Source organism: Phyllostomus discolor, chromosome 7 (assembly GCF_004126475.2).
Source record: "Phyllostomus discolor isolate MPI-MPIP mPhyDis1 chromosome 7, mPhyDis1.pri.v3, whole genome shotgun sequence".
In the NCBI taxonomy this organism is placed as follows: domain Eukaryota; kingdom Metazoa; phylum Chordata; class Mammalia; order Chiroptera; family Phyllostomidae; genus Phyllostomus; species Phyllostomus discolor.
In genome coordinates, this window is record NC_040909.2 from 65412709 (window position 1) to 65435342 (window position 22634).

General features: G+C 39.0%; 1 protein-coding gene across 10 annotated transcripts in view; it reads right to left on the bottom strand.

Annotated features, from left to right (window-relative positions):
* FOXP1 (forkhead box P1) overlaps positions 1 to 22634 on the bottom strand; it is a 630544-nt gene that overhangs the window by 68993 nt on the left and 538917 nt on the right. For 7 of the 10 annotated variants that reach the window (XM_036031548.1, XM_036031553.1, XM_036031552.1 and 4 more), the window contains 2 exons: positions 18873 to 19026; positions 13202 to 13406 (listed from right to left, as the gene is read on the bottom strand). In XM_036031548.1, the coding sequence (XP_035887441.1) occupies positions 13202 to 13406; positions 18873 to 19026 (359 nt within the window). The remainder of the gene's footprint in view (positions 1 to 13201; positions 13407 to 18872; positions 19027 to 22634) is intronic. The other 3 variants (XM_036031551.1, XM_036031555.1, XM_036031554.1) reach the window with 1 other exon arrangement.

The following is a 22634-nucleotide window of genomic DNA, read 5'->3' on the forward strand; positions in this document are numbered from 1 at the left end:
GAGGCAGAGGTCCAGCTTTTGTTTCTGACACCAGTAAAGTTTATCCTGAGTTTGAGTTTACTACTGATAGCATTAACACTGGGATCTTGTTAAGGAAACAGAATGCTTTCCGAAGAGTGGCTGTGAGCAACTGTGTCAATACAGAAAAGGGATCACTAATCCAAAAATTATTGACACCAGTAGGCAGGCTCTCATTATGCCAGTGCAAGTGTGTTTGCATTGGTGAGTCAAAGATCTGTGTGGAACCTTGCCCATATGTTACAGGAACCAACAATACCCAGAAAACCAAAGAGCATAAATCTAAGTTCCAGTACTAATTCTTCTTATTGAATGCTTCCCCCCCAATACTCTATGGATGTCAGCACAGTAATACTCTACACTCAGAAGAATTATGTAACTGTAGTGTGAGGGCCAGATGAGAAAGCACAGATTAAAGAACAAATAAGCTGGAGATACAAATTGGCTTAAAAACACCACACACATGCATTTGTTTCCTTTGGGTGACTCCACTGGATTAAATTCTTCTCTGTTTTTTTCTTTTGTTCAGCTAGTTTAAATAAACACCTAATTTGTGAAAATCATGGTTTTGGGTTTCTGGAACAGAGTCTCTACGCTGGGATTTATAAGAAGATTCATGAGTGGCTGGTCAGGAGAATATTAAAATTTATTTATTAAGGCAATAGTAGTACTTTATATGAATATACATGTGTGCATGTGTACATATTTCTCCCCCACCCCAGGCCTCTAATTTTTATAATACAGGTAAAATATTAGCCATGTATATTTAATTAAAGTACACTTAGAAGGTATGCATTTTCAAAATTTTTAATAATGGTGGGGTGAATGAATAATCAAATACCTTTGGAGGCCATGGGCATAGACTGTGACCATGTTCTCTTCCTCTCTGAAAGAGTTTTGCCCAATTCTCCAGTTGTGGGGAGAGAAGGAAAACTGAACTGCTGGCTGGTACATAAAATGTAATATTTGATCTGGTCCTCAAAGTATCAGTAGGAGCTCAACTGCTACAAGGAATAGAATGAGAATAGGCAGATGACTGAAGCATAAAAAGCATTTCCAAGCATTAAAGAAATTAGAAAGACAAAACCAGAGTAGCATGCTATAAATGAGTTAAAGGCCAATGTTAAGAATTTTTAAAGGAATTTTATTCCATAAAATATGTTTTTAACGAATCATAGTCTTATAACGTTTTCTCTTTGAAATGATGAATTTAGGCACTGGGAACACTGACAGTAAATAACAGTCATCCAGATCACTTCTGTCGCTTTGAATGGTGGAAAAGGAAGAACACCACAGTGGTAGTATAGCAGTTGGGATGTCCTAGAACAATCTCAAAGTATGTTCCCTGAAACTTGTCAGAGATGCAAATTCTAAGGCCCCACCCCAACTTATTGAATTAGAAACAATGGAGCTGGGGTTCAGCAATTTGTAGTTGAGCCAGTCCTCCAAATGATTCTGATGCAAGCTAAAGGTTGAGAATTAACTCTTAGCAAAAACCCAAACCCTGTCTCTTATTTGGAGCATTAGTAAGTACCGACAAAGGCTACCCAGGTCCTCCTACAGCATCAGTGGCCAAAGGGTAGCATGTACTCTTAATAGGTTCTTGATATTTAATATATCTCATTAGTGCTCCTTCTTCTGAACATTTCATCTAGTCTCTGCAGTGAAATGCAGCACCTACTGCCTACAGACTGGCAGCCCTAGATGATTAGGATGCATCAATTAGCAAGAGACATGGAACCTTTCCTTCATGGAGCTCATTGGGTTAAAAAGTTCTCACCTGATGCATGTGTGGGGTGGAAAAACACACACTATAACATTCCACTAGTGCTCATTTTAAACAAATTATAGATGATCACATTCTGTATATACCACTGTCACTGAATTTATTACCTAATGTTGCAAGAGTCAATTTCCATGCTTGTGTCTCTGATTAGACTGTGAGCTCCTAAAGGGGAAGAACTATGTTGTAGTCATCTTTTAATTCCCAGAACTTATACAACAGTTAGTATACAATAAATGCTCCAAAAATGTGGTCTGAATAGATGACTTTTTTTTTTTTAAGATTTTATTTATTTATTTTTAGAGAAGGAAGGGAGGGAGATAGCGAGAGACAGAGAAACTTCAATGTGCAGTTGCTGGGGGTTATGGCCTGCAACCCAGGCATGTACCCTGGCTGGGAATCGAACCTGGGACATTTTGGTTCCCAGCCCGAGCTCAATCCACTGAGCTATGCCAGCCAGGGCTGAATAGATGACTTTAACAGTAATTGTTAATATTTATTGAGCAACTGCTATGTGCCAGAGACTAATGTGAAGAACTAATGTGCATTATTAACTCATTTAATCCTCACAGTTAATCTATGAGGCATGGCTTGACATCATATCCATTTCACAGATTAACAAACCCAAAAACTGAGCCATACCAAGATTAAGTAACTTGAGTGGGCAGTCTGTATTGGAATGCAGGTGGTCTAGCTTCAGAGTCCACACTCATAATTACTAAAAACACAACTGCCCCCACACTAGAGGTATGGGCCTTGCCTGAGCAATACATGGTATCCTCTTTCCCCTGCCTCAGGGCATTTGCTACTGCTGCATCTTCTTCCTAGAAGGCTCGGCTCTTCCCTCACTTCTTCACATCTGCTCAAGAGTCACTTCCTCAGAAAGTCTTTGCCATACCAAGCAATTTACCCAAATAGTAACATTAGCCTCACTCTTTCCCCTTTCCTGCTTTCCTTTTTTTCAGAACTCGATTATGTCTGTCTTGCTAATAATGTAATTATTTGTGTGTTCTCTCTCTCTCCTGCAACGTCAGTTCCATGAGGACAGACTGTCAAGCTCATGGCTGCATCCCCAGAGCCTAGGACATGTGGAGTGTGGGTAGAGCTTGGTAAGTTTTGTGGAATAAGTGGATACACATTAGTACTGTGCAGTGGCTTCTGTCCTGCTTAGGAATACATTTTTGTTGAACTCTGGACAACTTCCCATGTATCTTTCAGTTTCTTTTTAGTTCTGTGTGTATAATCCTATAATTTATTCAAAGACCACTGGATTATTCCAGCTCTTGGTTTCATGTTTTTTTCTAATTAAACTGCCATTTACTTGTCACACTGATCTTTAACACTAGACATCTTGTTTTTATCATAAATATGACTCACAGAAAAATTTAAGTTGAATGTAGGGGCTCCTATGTACCAAAATGTTCCCATCAATATTTTGGATTTAAAAAAAGAGAGTGCCACGGATGCCTGCCCAGGTCTAAGGTCTGTTATAATAATTTCAGTGAAGTTTTAGCCTTTTGGATGTATAACCTGAAATCCCACTGGATGACTAAAATGGCTCCTCTTAAAACCAAAGACCACATCATTTTATACAAATACTTCAGGTTTTTCATTATCTTCTGCCATAATGTACCTTCACTTTCAACATTCACAGCCAAAATGTAAAATATACACAGAGAAAAGATTCTTCAAAGGTAGAGATTCCTCAAACTATTTTTTAAAAAGGAAAAGAAAGAAAGAAAACGGAGAGAATCAACTTTGCCATTGGACTGATTTCCTTGAATACTATAAAAGGAATGAAATTTGAAGGTCATAAAAGAATGTCTATTTGTTTAGGGAAGTCTTACAGGTAGTATAAATATCATCAGCTACAGTTGCTATGGGGTCTGTGTGTTTACCAAACAATACAAGTAGTTACACAAAAGCAGAACAACATTTGAGAATACAAATGGAGAAGGCTTTAACCTCCTGGTACATTTTTCAAAGTGCCATTAAAAATGTTCCTTTTTTTTCCACCTTATTTATGGGAAAAATCCCTGTTTTCTTGATTCTCCCTGTTTCAGTTCTAACAACACTAGGGAATGTTTCATTCTGATTTCTAAGACTGATAATGATTTTCTCTTTCCTTTCCCTTTTCTCATTTTAAGACTTAAAAAGAAAAACTAATTAACTAGATAAACTAACCCCCAAATCCAAACTGTACATTGAAAATAGTTTTCACAACTGAAAATGCAAAAATAGAAAATAAAAGCTACAAAATTTACAGAATTCTAGTGCAAGTACACCATCCTTAAACTGAGTTAACCCACAAGTAAACTAACCAGAAAAAGTCTGTGTGTGTGTGTTTCATGCACCTGAATTATACTATCTGCTTTTAAAAATGAATCAGGGGAAAAGGAAGCCAGTAAGGCTCTTCTGGAATTTCTAGTTGAGTGTAACCATGAAACAATGTCCCTGCGGAGCTTGCTGTGAGTGGAAGACCCCTCTTCACACTACATTGAGCACAGTACCCAGCAGGCTCAGCCTGGAGCCTTTCTGTGAATGGGACAGACTGCCATCTGGATGAAGACACTGACAAGCTGGACGAATCCTGGTGCCATGTGCCCAGGGGACTGTCCCATATTAACACCACCTGGGCTGTGCAATCATGCTCTGTATGTCAAAGGCACTTGAGGAGCCCATCAGGGTGTTATTTTTGAGCACACACAAAAAGGAAAATTACAGTTAAGAGAATTCTCTGGCTAGCATATCTGTTGCTCAATTCCCAAAATAGTTTCCCAAAGGAACAGTTATCTTCTTTATTCACATGGGCAGAATGACAAGCTGGAACACATATTAACAATTTCCCTTTGTGAGCTTCCACTATTGTTTTAATGCGTAGAATATACTTTATAATATACTTATGCTTTGACTGGTTACAAAGGAGGTGGAATATAGAAGTCTAGGGTGGCTGTGCATATGCACTACATGCATCTGCATTATCCAAGGGAGCCAGCTAGTATGTGGGGGCTCCTCGGGAAGAGCCGCAGAACCAGGCTGTGGGGTAACACCAGTGGCAAAGGCATCTCTGCAATCTTGAAAAAGAATACAACTTCCATTTAAGCCGCATGCAGAGGTGCCCCCCTCATCGGGCCCATTAATGGCTTGAGAACGCAGGACTCCTACTTGTCACTGAAACAAGAATTGGAATAATGCTAGGACTTTCCCAAGTCACACAACTTCTTTTTCTACTTTTGGATGGATCCAATATCTGGCAAAGAAAATTTTCTATTCATTTAATCCAACTGGCAAAGTGTGCATTTCAACAAAACTCTTAACCCAGTATAAGGAACAATGCCCCCAGAGTTCCCAAAAGACTGGTTCTCACTGTTCCTCTGCTATACTTTCCTTCACACTGTTGTTCTCAGAATAAACACTGAGATAGCTAATGCATATTTAGGAGGAGGGGGGCACAGGCCCTTCCACACAAGTGCAAACTCCTGTAAAATGGATGGGTATCAACAAAGGGATCTGGTGGAAAAAAAAAAACCCTATCAGCAGGAGCAACTCAACAGAGAAGAATGTCTTCCCTGCATGATGAGAGGCACTGAGGGTTCACGTATAATTGTGGGGAAAGCTGGCAGCTGGATATGAAATAGCCCACAATTAGGATTCCTGTTACACAGAATCCCAAGAAAAATATCAAAATCAAATACATTTAAGAGAAACATAAAATGAACATGACTCTCCAGGGCAATGATGTCATTTATTGGAAAGTATGTATCATTTAAACACAATGAAGAGAGAAAATCTGTAAAGTCTAATGATGGTATGCTATGGTAAAAAGTACACAACAGCTCTCAGAGAATAATGATGGAGTTTTTCTTTTAATCACGTCATAAAGTAAATAGTCAAGAAAACCCATAAACTGATCCCTTAGGGAAAGCCAATATTTTAAAGATTTTCTCCTTTTGCCCTCTCTGAATGTGTGAATGACAGCTGATAAAGTGCCATGCCACAATGCAGAGAAAACCTTGATTCTGTTTTCTAAGACCCAGGAGCAGATTGGTTGTAAGCAACAAGACAAATGCACCACAGCTCTTCACAGACTTATAGTTGTCAAACACCCAGCAGCACATTGAGGGTACAAATTGTTGATTGACTCCAAGATGCTTCTTACTGACATAAGCAGAATGTTTTTGCCCTAAACAGACTATTTCCCAAGCAGAGAGACAAGGGATAGGTGACCTACGAAGTGTCTGCTCTGGAGCTGAAAGAAGGATCTGTATTTTAGGTTACAAAAACTGGCCATACCCCCTTCTCTTTCTGGTCCCCTACAGATGACAGAACATGGAAGGCCTGCTCTTTCCACACTCCACTGCTGGTCACCTGACTTAGTTCTATGCAAAAAAGATGAGTGTAGAAGAACTTTCAGCAGAGTAACTCTTGGGGCTTCTCCCAGACTATAGCTGAGCAGGTAGGTTTTTCCTCAGGCCAGGTCCTGATCTCTGCAGTTCATAGGCTGGAAAATTTAATCCAATAGCCTGGAGTGGAGCATCTGTGGTAAACATCAGCAGCCCACCTGGGAACCACCAGACTATAGTAGTCATGGCAAGGACTTGAGAGTCAGGGAGACCTCGGTTCCAGTCTCTACCCGATTTCCTAGTTGTGTGGCTTCTGTAAGTTATGAAATCATTCTTAGCCCCACAATACCATTTGTACAAAAAAGAGTAAGTAGCCCACAGGGTTACTGTGAGGATTAAATAGGAAAATGAATATCAAGGCTGATGTCCAGTTCTTTATATATGTGGTCAGCACAGAATAGTAGTTCAATAAATGGTGGCTGCATTATCATCACCATCATGTGCTAGCTCTTCACTCCTTCCAGCAATGCTACCTCTACTTTGCTGGCTCACAGCAGAAGGGGAAGCAATTAGTTTTTAAATTTTTCACAAAAAACTCTTACTTCCAAACAGTGCCCAAACCAAGGAGACCTGAATGAACATGCCACTTGCATTGCTTCTCATGGTTAAGTATGCATGCCACAGCCCTGGGCTTGTGTTACAGTGTAGATTCGACTTAGCAGCTCTGGTGTGACCTGGCACTTTGCATTTCCAACATGTCCCGAGTGATGACCAAGTAGCTGAAGTTGCTCAAGTTGCTTAGCAAGAACCTAGTGTATGTATGACAAACACAAATTCCCACATCTCATCAAATCAGTGAAATCCAAATCTTTATGGCAGAAGCCTAAGAATCTGTATGTTTTAACAAATACTTGTAAGAATATCATCAGGAAATCTGAGGAACATGGTCTTACTAGTTAAGGTTAGGAGCTGGCAACATTTTTTCAGTAAATACTTTAGTCTTTGAGGGCCACATTGTTTTTGCTACAACTGCTCAAGCCAGGCACTATGGCATAAAAGTAGCCATAGATAATGTATAAATGAGTGAGTATTGCCACGTTCCAATAAAACTTTATTTACAAAATGAGCAGTGGGTCAGATTTGGCTGGTAGATATAATTTGCTGATCTCTATTACAGATCAATTTCCTCAACACATACTGGCAGAAAGTAGCAGTGACAAATGTGAAGACAATTTGGGACAATTTGATTGCAGGTTCTCCAAAGTACTCTAATGGGAAATGAAGATTTGTGGTAAGCAGCATGTTTAAATACTTTAAATCAAAAGAAATACAGGAGAAAGCATCTGTTTTTCCAAAACAACAACAAAACAAAACTTGCAATGAGGAAGAGCTACGCAGAATGATGAGAAGTTAGAACTTACTGCTTAATTATCTGGCTCAAAGGCACTAAATATGAATAAAAATAAAACTTAGAGGCTTGTGAATCTAGAACAGACCTGAAACCAAGTGTCTAGAATTTTAGAAAATAAACCAAAAGCACCAATATTTATTCATCAACACAGAATTTAGTTTAAAAAATAGAAAGGAAAAAAAACCCAACAAAACAAAAGAAAGCACCAGGCCTGTCCCAGAGATCCTGGCCTTTTGAAAATAGTAAGAGCGGGTAAACACAAATGTTATTGTTACATAGTCAAATACATGGCAACATGTCCAGAGGCCACAAATAAAAAACAGAGACTGTGTATCAAGTGAAACTGTCTGACAGTACACTAGCCAAGCAAAAACCTTCAAGGGCTACTTGAAAATAGCTGCCAACTGCAGAGTGTAGAAAACGCAAGTGACTGGAATGCACATCGTGGAGTCAACAAATGAGAATGAAAATGAAAATGCAGGAAGGACGCTGTGAGTGGATGAAGGCATCTTAGATCTCAGAGAGAAGGGGGCCCAATCTGGTCACCTGACTCTGAGAAACACTATGACAGCTGCAACAAAAGAAGAGGCTGTTCAACTGTGATCTTTCCGGAGTTTAAAGAAACCTCTTTACCCAATGCTTAAAGAAGCCTTGGAGCAAATACCTGTAAGAGCTATGAAACTGAGAAATACTAAAGTTATAAAACACCCACTGATGGTGGATGAGCTGAAAGCAAAAATCTGGGAAGGATCACAAAAAAAGGAATATTTCTAATACGTACTGCAGAGGACAGCTGAAATAAAATAAAGACCATATGATATATTCCATGAGGAAGTATAAGATTTATAAGGCAGGAAGGAAAGTGAGGATACTTTTAAAAGAAAGAGAGGCTTGTTTTGCATTTGCTTGTGTACAAATCTTGCATGGGGTTCATTTTTGGTTTTTTATATGCTATTTCAAACCATATAATTTATATTTTGCTAATCCTACCCACCCTCCCCCATTATGAAAGGCCTAGTAAATATCTGGATCCAAGTTAAAATAGGAAACTGCTTTTTCTTTTAAATATTCTGATTTGCACACAGTAGGTTAAATGAATACATGTGTTGTTGAATTGATTTTAAATTAAACTTAAAAATTCTTTTAGGAACACTGACTTTAATTTATCATAATTAAGTAGTTATGTGATGCTTAACGACAGGGATACATTCTGAGAAATGCACCGTTGGGTTATTTTGTTGTTGAGTGAATATGACAGAGTGCACTTACACAAACCTAGATGGTACAGCCTACAACACACCTAGGCTACATGGTATAACCTATTGCTCCTAGGCTGTAAGACTGTGCCCCATGTTACTGCACAAAACAACACCATATTAAATCAAGCGTGTGAAAATGATGCAATCAACACAACATAATATGAGATGTATACTCATACTATGTAGGCTGCTGCCAGAGGTTCATGGAAAATGGCATACTGTTTTACACAATAAAAACTATACCATGGTAAATACAGAAGCCAGTAAGTTGGTTATTGCTAAGTAATATGTACTGTACATAATTGTATATGCTACACTTTTATACGACTGGCAGCACAATGGGTTTGTTTACATCAGCATCACCACAAACGTGTAACACGCTCTGACATTATCAGTGGGTGACAGAAATTCTTCAGCTCCATTATAATTTTATGGGGCCACTGTCCTACATGCAGTCCATCCATGACTGGAATGTCATTGCAGATGACATTCTATGGCTATATTCACTTCTAAGCTGAATGGAAACTTTAAGTGCTGTTTTATAAACACTACAAGATAGGCTTAAAATCTGGATCGTGGTTATGCCACTAATCAGTTCTGTGACCCTAGGTCAGTTATTTAATCTCTATGACTCAATTTCTTCATCTGTAAAATGGATATAATAATCCCTACTGCTTCCCAGGGGTCATGTGGATACAATGAGACATGACTCCAAAGGCAAGAGTTTAGCCAGTGCTTGGTACAGAGAAAGAACTGATTAAATGTGAGCTCCCTTCCCTTTCCCTAATATACCATAACATAATGTGATATTTATAATTTTAATTCAGGCAATTACTTAAGTAGTAATTGCTATTTGTATTTACATAGCTGCTTTGATCCAAGAAGCTCCAAGGGCTTTACTAAATTTAGCATTTTAATAAATGTTTCATTTGCATTCTGTTGATTTTGTTTACCCACACAAAAACTTGGAATTCCTAAAGCAAGACAGTCAGATAAGTTAAGAAAACAAGATAGTATCTTTTGTTTACCAGTAGCCTAGGTCTGAACTTTGTCATTTACCTATGGAACCACAACTACCTGACAGTAAAAGTCAGGAAGATCCCTTTTCTTCTGTCAGCTCCATTTGGCTTCTGCAGCTGAAACCATCTCATCCCCACCCCCTACCCCCGATTCTCTCCCAGGCACTGTTGACGGAGGTACGTTTACTGCACCAATGAATTTATATATAATCAGCACAATAAATGTGATTAAATTGTCGGAAGAAAATCAAAGCATGAAGCACGGCGCCAGTCCTGAATTCTGATGATGCTGAATGTCCGTGATTGCAAAGGGACAGGATATTAAGAAGCCTTGATCTGGGTGTAGGTATTACCTCCCAAATCACATGGGCCATTCCTCCTGTCATAGTGCTGAATACTGAGAGAGATGTGTGGACCCTGTGCAACAGAGAAGCAGGTTTCTTTCTATTGGTTATCTTTACCAAAGTGTGTTTTTTTCCTTCTCTACACTCAAGGGTTTACCCTGAATGATTTAATTATAATTTTCCTTGTGTAAGACAAATTAAAGAGGAGAGTGGGAGTGTCGTGCCAAGTGCGTTATTTATCTCCGTAACAGATTGCAGCTCACCAACCCCCAGAGCTGCTGGTGCTGGTGCAGCGGCAGCGAACAGGAGCCTGCAAAATGTACGGCTAGGGCTGGAAAAAAACGCAGCCAGCCAGGAGACGGAGACATCTCACTACACCCAAAACAAAATCCCTCACAATACTGCCTTTTCCCAAAAAACTTTCACATAGAGCATTCCCAAATCCTTTCAAAAAGAATTCTTAACCTAAGATTAAAAGTTTGAGGGGCTAGAATATTTTTATTCAGAGTGGCAAGGGCTCTCTGGCTTGTTCCAATACTGCTTAGGAAAATGGAGTGGGGGCAGAATATTACCCGGCCAGCTGGGGAGACCCTTGAAAGACAATGTTCACAAACACACACGAGTCTGGGGCAAACCTTTTTCAAGGGACTCCTGAGAAATGAGAGCTCAGGATGTGACTGACAATCTGTTTTTATAGTGATAGTTTTCTGACCATTTTCCACTACTTAACAGGACACATAATTTTTAAATTAACCACAAGGTAAAACCATGTAACATTCATTGTAAGTACCTATACATACATGGTAGTTGAATTTTGAATGATCAATTCTGTAAGTTTATAACTTGTGAGTTACCTTCAACCTAAGGCACTCATTTGTCTTATTTGTTATCAATTAAAATGTGGTAACTAGAATTTTCTTTCAATCCAGCCATACCTAAGAATCTACTACATGATATAATAATCTGAGAGATCTAAGACACAAAACAGTGGCATGTACTTTCATAGCTGCTTCTTTGCACAAGCAGTTGGAAAATTCAGCCTGTATTTCCACCCAGATTAAGGCTCAGTTAAGACCTGGATTCTTTTCTGAACCATATTCTAATTCTGACATGTATATACTGAAGCTTATGCTCAACTTTTGTGCAAATAGGGACCATTAAAAAAAGTCAAACAAACCTATTTTCCTGGAATTAGTCTATTAGCTCCATTCACTCTCAAATGTGCTTTAAGACATGAAACAGACTATTCTTTTCCCACTTGCCTCATTGCTAATCTATCACCTGACTGCAGATATATAACCTTTAAGAATGAAACTGAGCACACTGCATCCAAACAAGAAGAGTTTGTGTCACAGGAAACCTGGGCAGTCTCCACAGCAGCTGACAAGATTGCAACAAATCCCTGAAGTGCACCAGTGGGCACTTTGCAGTGTCTGGGCCTCCTGCTCTGCCTGTGGGTCACAAAGTAATTCAGCGCTTTGCAGTGAGTGGAGGCACCAGCCTGAGGACAACAAAACAAGTGCAGTAGAGGACAACACCCCAAAGCCTTCTCTTTAAAGCTATGGAAGTGTTCCTATTATTTATAAGTAACAAAAACATTATAAAAGGTTATAAAGCAAGAACTAAGACTGGCTTCCAGACACACCAATTTATCCTAATTGGAAACAACAGAAGCCACATTTGGTCCAGTGGTTCCAAACTGGTTCTGACACTGTCCTCCATTCCATTCCCAAAACTCTTCTAAACCAGCAAGTTTAAAGTATCTTTTAGTTCTCTGTCTTTCACAGAAACTCCAAACTGACCTTGAAAGGTTGGTTGAAAGTTTGGTTTAAACATATATAAATCTCATTTTGGGAACCTGTCATGGCTTTTGCACTTGAATGTGATTCAAACACATCTACATATTCAGATGATGCTTTCTGTGATTACTAAGCTCTACATGGATAAAATGCTACTGGCATTAAGATACAAATCTAATTAAACCAGTGGGGTTCCTGATATGTGACATTCAAAAAACATATGAAATTATATTTGTAATTGCTTAAGTGAAAAACATAATTTAAAAACTTTCCCTGAGTCACTTTTATTAAAACACAAAATATAAAATTTGGTTTTTTCCCACGGAAATGGCACTGGACTATCACATATTACTTCTAAAGTGTCTTCTATGTGTAGAAGCTCTGCACCATGAAACAACTGGAAATGGTTTATAAACAGTAAATTTGAGGACTTTTTTTAAGTTTAAGAGCATTATTTGTATGCTCTACTTTTGAAAAGCATTCAAGAGTAGCATTAGTGCTTCTGGGAGCTAAGATACAATCACAGAATGACAGCTACATTTTCTCAGAACTGTATGCTCACATGATAGCTCTCTACAACCTTAGCTTTAACATCCAAATGAAAGCTCAGGGCTATTTAAAGTATCAAATCTTAACTTCCAAACAGAAATATAGCAACTGAGACAATGCTACAATATATCCCATGATCAAGAGAAGGGGTGCTCCCTATGTTTGAGTGTATATACGCACATGGGCCTCTTCCATCTCTCCATCCTTCAAAACTTAACCAAAGGTTTGCTTTTTAAAAGGCTATGTGCTCTGGGGACACAATGATGAAAAAGATGGGCTCCCTGACTTTAAGGAGGGCAGTGGAGAATAGGGTAAGTTATATTTTGTCTCAAACCCACAGCAGACACTGCCATTCCCTTAGAAGGCAGTTAGAGGCAAAGAAATGCTTGTATTAGTGAGTGCTTGGCAGACAGAGGAAGCCTGGAAAACTCAAAACCAAAAGACTCTGCCTAGGTCTCTAAGTTTAGGTTAGATCTATACATGTGCTAATTTCATCTTGAAAGGTGAAAATAATTAGATGCTTCACACCCAAACAATACTGAATACATTCGTAAGTAATTATATGCACATTCATGTCACATGGAGCCAATTAGGGATTGTGGAGATATGATGAGGCACAACCACCCACCCTCCACATTAAAGACTTTTGTGGACACATCTCAGGGGCCATTCCTACCTTTCCCTTTTGGGGGTGTGGACTGAGAGCTGTCCATTGGTAGAGGCATGTGGGTTCATTATTAAGGAGGTTTTGGAAGGGGCAGAGGAAGAGACACATGTCGTGGTCAGATCCAAACTGCTGTGATTGTTGCCTGTGGTTTCTTCTGCAGTATGAGCACTCGTCACTTCTTTCCAGAGCTGCTGCAGTTCAGTTGGAATCATGCCTGAAACAAACAAATTGGATAATTGAATCAATTAAGAGCCAATTCTGTCCTCTTCAAACAGTAATTAAATCAAAGAGTCAGTAAACAAAGCCTAGTGTTAGGGGTTTTTGGTTTTTTTTTCCTTTTTTTTTGGTATATGCAGTTTTCTTTCCCTCCCAACTAAGGCAAATAATGGTGTAACAACCCTGTCCTCCCCTGAGCACAGGTGAAGTGTCCTCATCAAAACACAGCTACTCTGCCAAGACAGTATGCCTCCATCCAAACTGTGGTTTCTAGATTTGAGGGGAGAAAAAAAAGTAGATAGATGTTATGTATTTTTAGACACAAAGAAGGGCTCAAAATAAATTTGTTCGGCAATACTATTATGACAACATGAACCACAAAATGAGTAATTTTTGTGCTGAAGTCTTAAATGATGACAAATAGCTTTGTTATTAAATATAGTTTTTATTAATCACTTTTAGACATAAATTATGAATTCATATCATCTTCCTGAAATGCTTTTCAACTTTTAACAGTCAAATTGATTATACTATGATTATTTCATTAACACACCTATCTTCCTCATTAATTTTGGTTTCTAGTACCACATGCTTAATTGATGGATGTGTCTACTGAAAAACTGTATAACTTTTTATACAAGTAACACTATTATCACTGTCATTTCTTAGATCAATGCTAATGAACCATTACAGAATAGAATGAAAATGTAAAGTTGGAGTAATAAAGTTCTCATTTTTTAAGGGGATCAAAATGGACGTGGGTCTTAAGGAGTACTGGTCAACCTATATTTTAAATCCCCAAGAGATAGAATTAGTATGTGCATCTCACTCTTGTGGCCTCATAGCCTTTATTCTGGTGACATGCTTTTACAGCCTAGGATTTCCAAATCCTACCTCAAGGCATGTTCTAATGCATACATGCACAGGAGAAAAACAGTCTAAGTAGCAACTAACAGCAAGTGCAACTTCCTTTGAGAAGACACCTAAGAGAGAACATGAGCCCTGTCTATCAGAAGGCAATCTTACGGTAGGACTGGATGTCTGGGCTGCAGTTCCGCAGTTCCTGGTTTCACTCAACTAACACAACATGTAGAAAGCCAGTAATTTTCTGACTATTCAGCGGCAACTGAAACAGGCATGTTTCTTACCAAATCTAAGGTATTGAATTAAAAAAGAAGGCTGTGTGCATTATATTCATTTGAAACACATAATAAAAAATGCCAAGGTCTAAATTTAATTTATTTTTGTCATTTAGAATACAATGGATAGATAATCATCTCAATGTGATCAGCCAAACATCTTTACTTTGCTAAACTGTTAAAGATTTTAATTATGCTAGCATTGGAGAGCACTGGTCTAATGAGGCGATGGACTCCAGAGAATCCGAGTGGTTAAGAACTGTGAAATGAGTCTGATAGGATTTTTTTATATTCACCGTGGATCGTTTGCATATCAAAGAGGAGTAAATTATTGCACAGCAGACCAATAACCTTCTCCGCCTTTCTGAGAGGAGCAGTAACAAAAACAGTTGGACACTCCTAATGGTTCTCCACAAAAATGTTCAAATGCTGAAGGATTTGCAATTAATATATATTATAAAGGTGGCTTCAAATGATACATTAAGTGGTCAGATATTCTTAGAACGCATCCTCAACAGCCAAGTCAGTTTTCTTCTTCCTTCACAAAAATCAAATGCCAATTATATTTTGATGGATTTTGTCCCAAATGAGCATTTAGTTAGTAGGCATATTCAATTATTACTTGTCCCTTGAAATTAAACCTCAGAGGCAAATTAAACAAAGGGAAAGGTCACTATAGAATCCTGTGTCCAGGTTTGCTGCATCTGGGTTATTATTTTCAAACATCTTGTGAAGTGACATGTGGGATGTGTTTGTCGCTGACAGGCCTGCCACTGAAGTCTACACACCAACAATTACCTGTGAATGTGGCTGGCCCTCGGACCACTGGTTACTCAATTGAAACAGTGAATAGGCTTGTCTGTTGGTGATAGCATATTGATATAAAGCTATATCAAGTCAACACCTATTTTTATTTTCCAGGGAGTAAATATACTTGAAAAGAAATAGCCGCCTATTTTTCCATTCAAACTAACTGATTTCTGGGTCAGCTGCAAGGGAGGTGGGCAGAAGACTGGAGGAACGCCGGTCTAACATATGTGTTAGCACTTTCCCTCTGAAAAAAAGAGCAGAACTTTGAAGTCATTTTAAAAATACAGCAAATTAAGCCTGTTAAAAAAAATAAACACAAACTAAAAGTAATCTGTGTATCTAGCAAATAAAGACAGAGACAAATGTCTTGTAAAACTTACAGAGAAAATTCTCAGCTACTCTCCTTTTATTCCAACAAGCTGGTCAATCGGTTTCATCATCCACAGGGAGAGATGGTAAATAAAACAGTAACTCACTGACTGACAACCCATGGACTTCTGGGTCAAATTTCAATATAATAATCACATTCAAGAATATTTTCATTAGATTTAGAAGAAAGCAGTCAAATCAGTTTCCTCCGTCAGTGCTACACCTTGTTAGTGTTGTTAAAGGACGCTGTTCTTTGACAGCCAAGACCGCATGACAGAATTAAGACAGATAAAAGGTAAACTAGTCACTCATCAGATTAAATGGCTATCAAATTTCTAGAAACTAAGCATTTCTTCCAAAATGGTAGAGAGGAATAATCCTACTGAATTAAATCCATTAACAGGCACATAATCAAGCAATGAATGTTCTCCTATCTATAGTTTACACTTACAAATTAAATGATCAGGATGACATTGAAAATATATTTCTATATGGAAGTACTGGTGCTGGGAAAGATCGTATGATTAAAGAGACCAAGGAGAAAAACAGATATGCCAATTACGTAAGATAGAGAAAAGGCCCTAAAATAACCTTAAAAACAACAAAAATATGCCTCCATTGCAAAACCTTCAGGGGAAAAAGGGGGCCTTCAAAATATTTCTCTCTTCCCACGCCTATACTTTGATATTTACCTACATGTTTAAGGTAACTTAGCCAAGGTCATGAGCAGTATGTAAAATAATCTTCAGGGTTTTATCATGACATGGGCATTTCCTGCTATTTTAACACATAACCCCTTTGCCTTGCTACCTTTCTTTTTCCAGGATAACTGGCCCCTTCATTATAAAAGAAAATGCAGACACAGGTTTAAAAAATGTATGTTGTGGGGACAGTTGACAGATTACTGTTCATGGAACTCAATTTTACAACCCCAGTTATCACTGGCTCAAAGAAAGAGTTGATCAACCTTTTTTTGTCCTTGTGCACTCATACCCAGGTGACCATGTTCGAGCAAGCAGAAAGTTGATTTAAACCTCATAATGACATCAGAAAAAAATTGTGTTGTAGTCCAACATAACTGAATTCTCAAGGCACTTTGGATAAAGGGGTAGGGGAAACAAAACCAACCTTCTCCTTCCTCAAAAGATGCTCATGACACTGGGAGTTAACTTGACTGCAAGCACCTGACTCCAGAAATATTTAATGTTTATGCTTCTTAGGCATACATAAAGACATCCTTTAGATTTTAAATACGCATCTTCCTAATGTTGCAGGGACTAATAGTTATGGCACACTGCTAAGCATATCAATCAATGCCATGGCTAGTGAATTACCTACCAGTGTCTCTGATATGCTACTGCAGAGATTACACTTCATGCATCACCACATTCATTTTTTTCACGTTACACATGAGCTTGTCTTGTCACTGCCCAATTGCCCTCTTTTGGACAGCTTAACTGATGTACTACAACAATGAACTTTAGTGGGCAAACTTAACAGTATTGGAGCAGAGGGAAAAGATGAGAGAGGTTGACACCTGGGTCCAGTGGGTGTGTCAGAACAGCCTGCAATGTTTCCAACAATAAACCCAAAGGTGTAATTAGTGGATGTAGTAACATTTGCAAGCACAACAATATATTAGCCAATGTGCCCTTTCTTTTCCCATGGTATTTTATTTGCTCAGTTACCAAATCTTCTATTTTGACAGCAATAGAGATGCAGGTTATCTATCAAGCAGTTGAGCAGTAATGGCAGAAAGGGGAAGAGGGACAACAGTTAGAGGAAAAAGCCCCGGTCTTAATAGTAAAAACATAAACCAACTCCCAGACGGGACAGAAATTGGTTGTGGTTGATTCAAGAGAGATGATTCAAATGCAGATATGTTTCACTGTTCCACCTGACACCAAAAGTTTGTGACCAAGGTCCATGCCTTATGCACCATGTAGAGTGAAGGAAGTTCCCCATTTTCAACCCTCTTTAGGAGGCCACTGAAACCAAGACACAACAGACTTTAGCTGCCAGCCACCCTTTAGGGAACATATATACATACCTTCAAATGTATTAGAACTAAAAAGACTAGGGGCCTAGAGAAGACAGTGAGACCTGCTGCAGCATGTAGGGTACAGGGAGATGCTTTTACAACACAGAATAACACCATCTTCTCTCCTTCTTCCTGGTTCTGAACAACTGGTTTGCATTTACATTGCACATGTGAAAGCTGAGTTACTTAAACCAAGAGGCTGTCCTAAAAACAGGTAGAAAAACTTGTTTTTCATGCCCAACATCCATTGGAATTTTAAAAAGAAATTTTTAAATGTATGAAATATTGTTATTTTTCAAAGAACCTTAGGTTTTGAAGAAGACCTAGAGATAACTAACCTGACCAAAAATCAACAGTCAGGAAGGTAAAATAGAAAGGAAAAATGAGAGAAAAGTCAATAAAAAAACTCTTGTTTTCATATTTGATAGAGCTTAATCTTTTTTTTAATCCTTACCTGAAGCAACATTTATTGATTTTAGAGAGAGGGAAATGGAAGGAGAATGAGAGAGAGAAACAACAATTGGCTGCCTTTTGTACACGCCTGACTAGGACTAAGCCCACAACCTAAGGAAGTTCCCTGACCAGGAATTGAACTCAAGACCTGTTGGTCTGTGGAACAATGCCCAACAACTGAGCCACACTAGCCAGGGTTAAAGAGTTTAATCTTAACTGCTTACACAAAAATAAACCCGAATCTATCCCTAGATATTAAAAAGTGGCATTTATAAAGCACTACTTAGATTTCAAACAAATTACATGACAGAAAACAGCTTAAAATGCCTAAAGAAAAAAAAAGTTCAAGAAAATTCATTTTTGATTCTAAACTGAAAACGCTAGATCTGATTACAATGATAGTAAGTTGAGGAGCATGGCTTTCTCCCATTGTAAGAATATGCATCAGTGGGTCACTGGGTTAAACCATCAGACCATCCTCCCTCTGAACTGTGGTGTCAACAAGAACTGTGACTTCTCCAAAGGTTCATCATCACTACTTCATCCAGCTTTTCTTCTAAGTCTGTGTGTGCATGTTTCAGATAAGACATTCCTCAGTGAAGAGCTGGACCTTACCATGACACACCCTGGCACCTGTACACAGTTCACCCACCTTGAGCAAGGGGCTGGAGGGGCAGTGAGGGCTGGCCCGGCTGCAGTGTGAGGAGGCCTTGGCGCTGCAGGGACAGGAGGTGCTGCTGTTGGAGCTGCTGCATCTGCAAGAGCTGCTGCTGGAAAGCCAGCTGCTGGGGAGCCACCTGCTGCAAGAGAGAGAGAGAGACCAGGGAGAAGAACATGAGATGGTAGACACTTGCTGTTGCAAGAGAGAGTGAGACCTGTGCCCCAGGAATATGAGATGTGGATGTCTAAAACCACTGCATCATCCAACACTGAGAGTGGTATGTCCAAAACCACAGTAGTATCCAACACTGACAGTGGGATGTCCGAAACCATCACATCATCCAATGCTGACACTGGGATGTCTGAAACTACCGTCGTCGTTCAACACTTACAGTGGTCACTAGGGTTGAGTGGAGGCTCAGTGTCAAGACTCATGTGAAAAGGACTGAACACCACACCTCTGAAGCCAGGTGATGAGTGGAAGCAAGCCTGCCTGCTGTGCTCACACAGGAAAAGAACTCATCAATCATATTAGCTGTTCCTATAGTTAGAAAGGCGTGAGTCTGGTAGTCAACATGTGAACTTTGATATCTTTAATTAGACACACTAGAAGGAAAACTGCAACACCACAATGTACAGAGATTGGAACTCTGGACCTCTGAGGTGTGTAAGAATAAGCTGCCCCCTTCCCATGCTGGGAGAAGCTTTTAACTACTCTGTTTATCACTTTTGACATAAATAAATGAGAAAAAAAATCAGACATTTGAAGAAGAAAAACTTCATCTAATATTGTTAATTAGCCATGACAAACGATGAAATAACATTGTAAATCTTTCATAGAAAACAGCCACTAGATTTTAATTACACACATTCATAATTCAGCAAACAACACCATACTCAACTGTGTCTCATATGAAGGACACTGTAAGCTTCAGATGCTTTCACTGGGCTGGAGTTTCAGAACCCTCGGGGCTGGTGTCCAGCTTCCCGGGGCTTTGTTCTTGAAAAGAAGGGGCTTTACGGTTTGATAAATATCTTTTTGTTGATTGGACAATGACAGGAGGAAAACCTGTGTTGTGTAAAACATCAATACATCATTCCTGTGTTTAGCAGGCCTTGCTCCAGCCAAAAAAATTAATGTAGATTTCCTCAGTAATTATCTGAGTGATAGAAAGATAATCCAGTGCAGCAGAACAAAAATAGAGGGAAATTATCTCATATCCTTAATCTGTGAGGAATCAGATCAAGGTGGAGGTCTCAGCCACATCAGTGCTAATAATTCTAAAGCACTGATTTAACCCTTCCCCAACTGTAGCCCCCCAAAAAAATTCTTTAGGAAAAAAACAAGATCCATTTTGCTAATTCGAAGTATTAATCAAAACATCAGGGAGGCTTTGCAACTAACAGGACTACACAACCCTGTCAGAGCTTTTTATCATCACACTTTACTAACAACCGCCTTCACTTAACCTAATGCATAACCTCGATCTGATACCTCCATAAAAGGGTGTATGGATCAAGACCTTCTGATGCCAAGGTCAAAGAAAGAGAAAAATGGTGGGTTCCTTTCAGTCTCCATGTAGTTTATTTTACAGTAAAAAAAAACCATCATTCTCATATTAGCAACCAATTTCAGACTTACTATCATGCCACTGAGAAAGTTAATTGAGTTTCACTCCAAAAAACAAATTCTATACCACTAACAACAAAAATTTAAATAAATTTAAATGAAAAGCCAGTGTTTTCATTTTAAAAACAGCATGCATAAAATGATCCACTTGTTTTCACCCTTTCCCAAGTTATCACATTAATGTAAAACCCAATGATAGTTATATTCATGTCAAAATGACTTTTCACTTTTTCAAAAAATATTAATTCATGGCATTTTAAAATAAGGGGGGAGGAAAAGAAAAAACTAACACTGATAAAATAAAAGATCAGGTCTCTATCTCTTCTTGAAGAAGAAAATAATGGGGGTGTGTTTGAGTTTAGGGAGGGTATTTCCTGTCTTACTGTAAATGAAATGTTTAAAAATTTTGTATTTATATAAAATGACTGATGGCTTTTCTGTTGTCACTGTGGCCATCCCTAGGAAAGCTCATGAAAGCTGTCCACGTTTGAAAAGCCAGGATATAAAAGTATACAAGGCCCATTGTCCAAAGAAAGAATTTAAAAGCAACAGTGGTTGCCAAAATGCTCCCCACCCAGTTACCAAACACAGGATACGAGCCCATTTGTTTACTTCTCACAATTGAATGCACACAAAAAAGGTCTCCGTGCAGTCCCCTCAACAGGTCAGTAGTCAGTGTTAAAATGCTCAAATGCCCTGATAAACCTTGCATTTCGGCTACCCTCCCTGGAGCTGCAGTCAAAGGTCTGTTTTCTTTTCTTCGGCTCCTCCCTACTGCCTAACATAAACTGTCATAACTGCCTGGGACAAACGGCCCTTTTAAAACAATCAACTTAGCCTACCTCACCCACACAGGATGGGAACTTCGTTTGTGGCTTGACTTACTATTAATTCTGCCTTCTATTTTCCACACCCGTTCTGTAAGCAGTTGCTTGAATCACCAGCTGCATGGGGGCCACAGAGTATCTGTCTATCTCCCAAGGAAGGTTTCAGGTCTAACTCAGTGTGGAACCCAACTTTACCAAGGAAACATCTTTGGGGCAGCTTTAGGAAAAAAGCAAGGAATGGTTTGTTGTTTTGGCCAAAGTTCAAGCGACTTACAGCAAAGGTAATCAAAATAGGGAAGGGGGGATGGTGGAAGAAAACCTGACAATTAAAAATTATGAGCCACTAATAACTGGGAATTCAGTAAATTAATATACTTGTTCCATGTGTCAACATTCAAGTTCAAACCTTGTTTAAAGTCAATGCCACCACTCCACATTATGAAATTGCTACCTTGTGACTCTATTTCATTGTAGCACAAAAGGACCACCACCTGCATAATTTCAGGAGACTACCTCAGGAAATTAAGAGTCTCTTAATCAGTGTTACAATGGGTCTTGACCATACCCGGCACTATGAACATATCTTGGAATCCAAGCAGACCTGCCCGTGTGTCTGTCTACCCTCAGGATGTTAAGGCAACATACATTTTGTTACCACCTTTGCCTTCAAAATGGATGACAAAGTGTGACCACAGCAAACCTAATGTCCTGGAGATGCTAAAATGCTACTGCAATCTCTCATCTCCTTGTTCAGACGAAAAGTACTCCCTTTCCTTTCCCACCACCCTTCCCAAACTCAGACACCAGCAGCATTTCTGTATGCCTAGATGTCCGCTTTCTGACAGCAGCAATTTGGGAGAGTTAACTTTTATCCTTCCTTCTGCTGCGTAACTTTCCCCTTCACATTTCTTTATCTGCCCTCTGAACACATCTGAACTTTCATGTTCTCCCAGCATGCAGATGTGCATTCCAAACTATGTCTAACAGACCAAATAAGAGGTTAATAAGAAGTGGCAACAGAAAGGAAAAACACAATCCCTGGTAACTGATAAGAATGACAGTGGCAGCCCTTTTTTGTTTGTCTTCAAGTATAGAGTTAAAGATCTTTAAAAAACTAAATTTTGATGCCTTTGAAAAGAAAGAAGCACAAAATAACAACAGGGGGTTATTGCCTGTGAGCCACAGGGGAGAAACTCCATAATTCTTATTCTCCCTTTTGAAGGCTGTTAGAAATCTGATTCAAAAAAGCAACGGCAGAAGGGGAAACCTCTTGAGGCTGTAACCATTTCCTGTGATC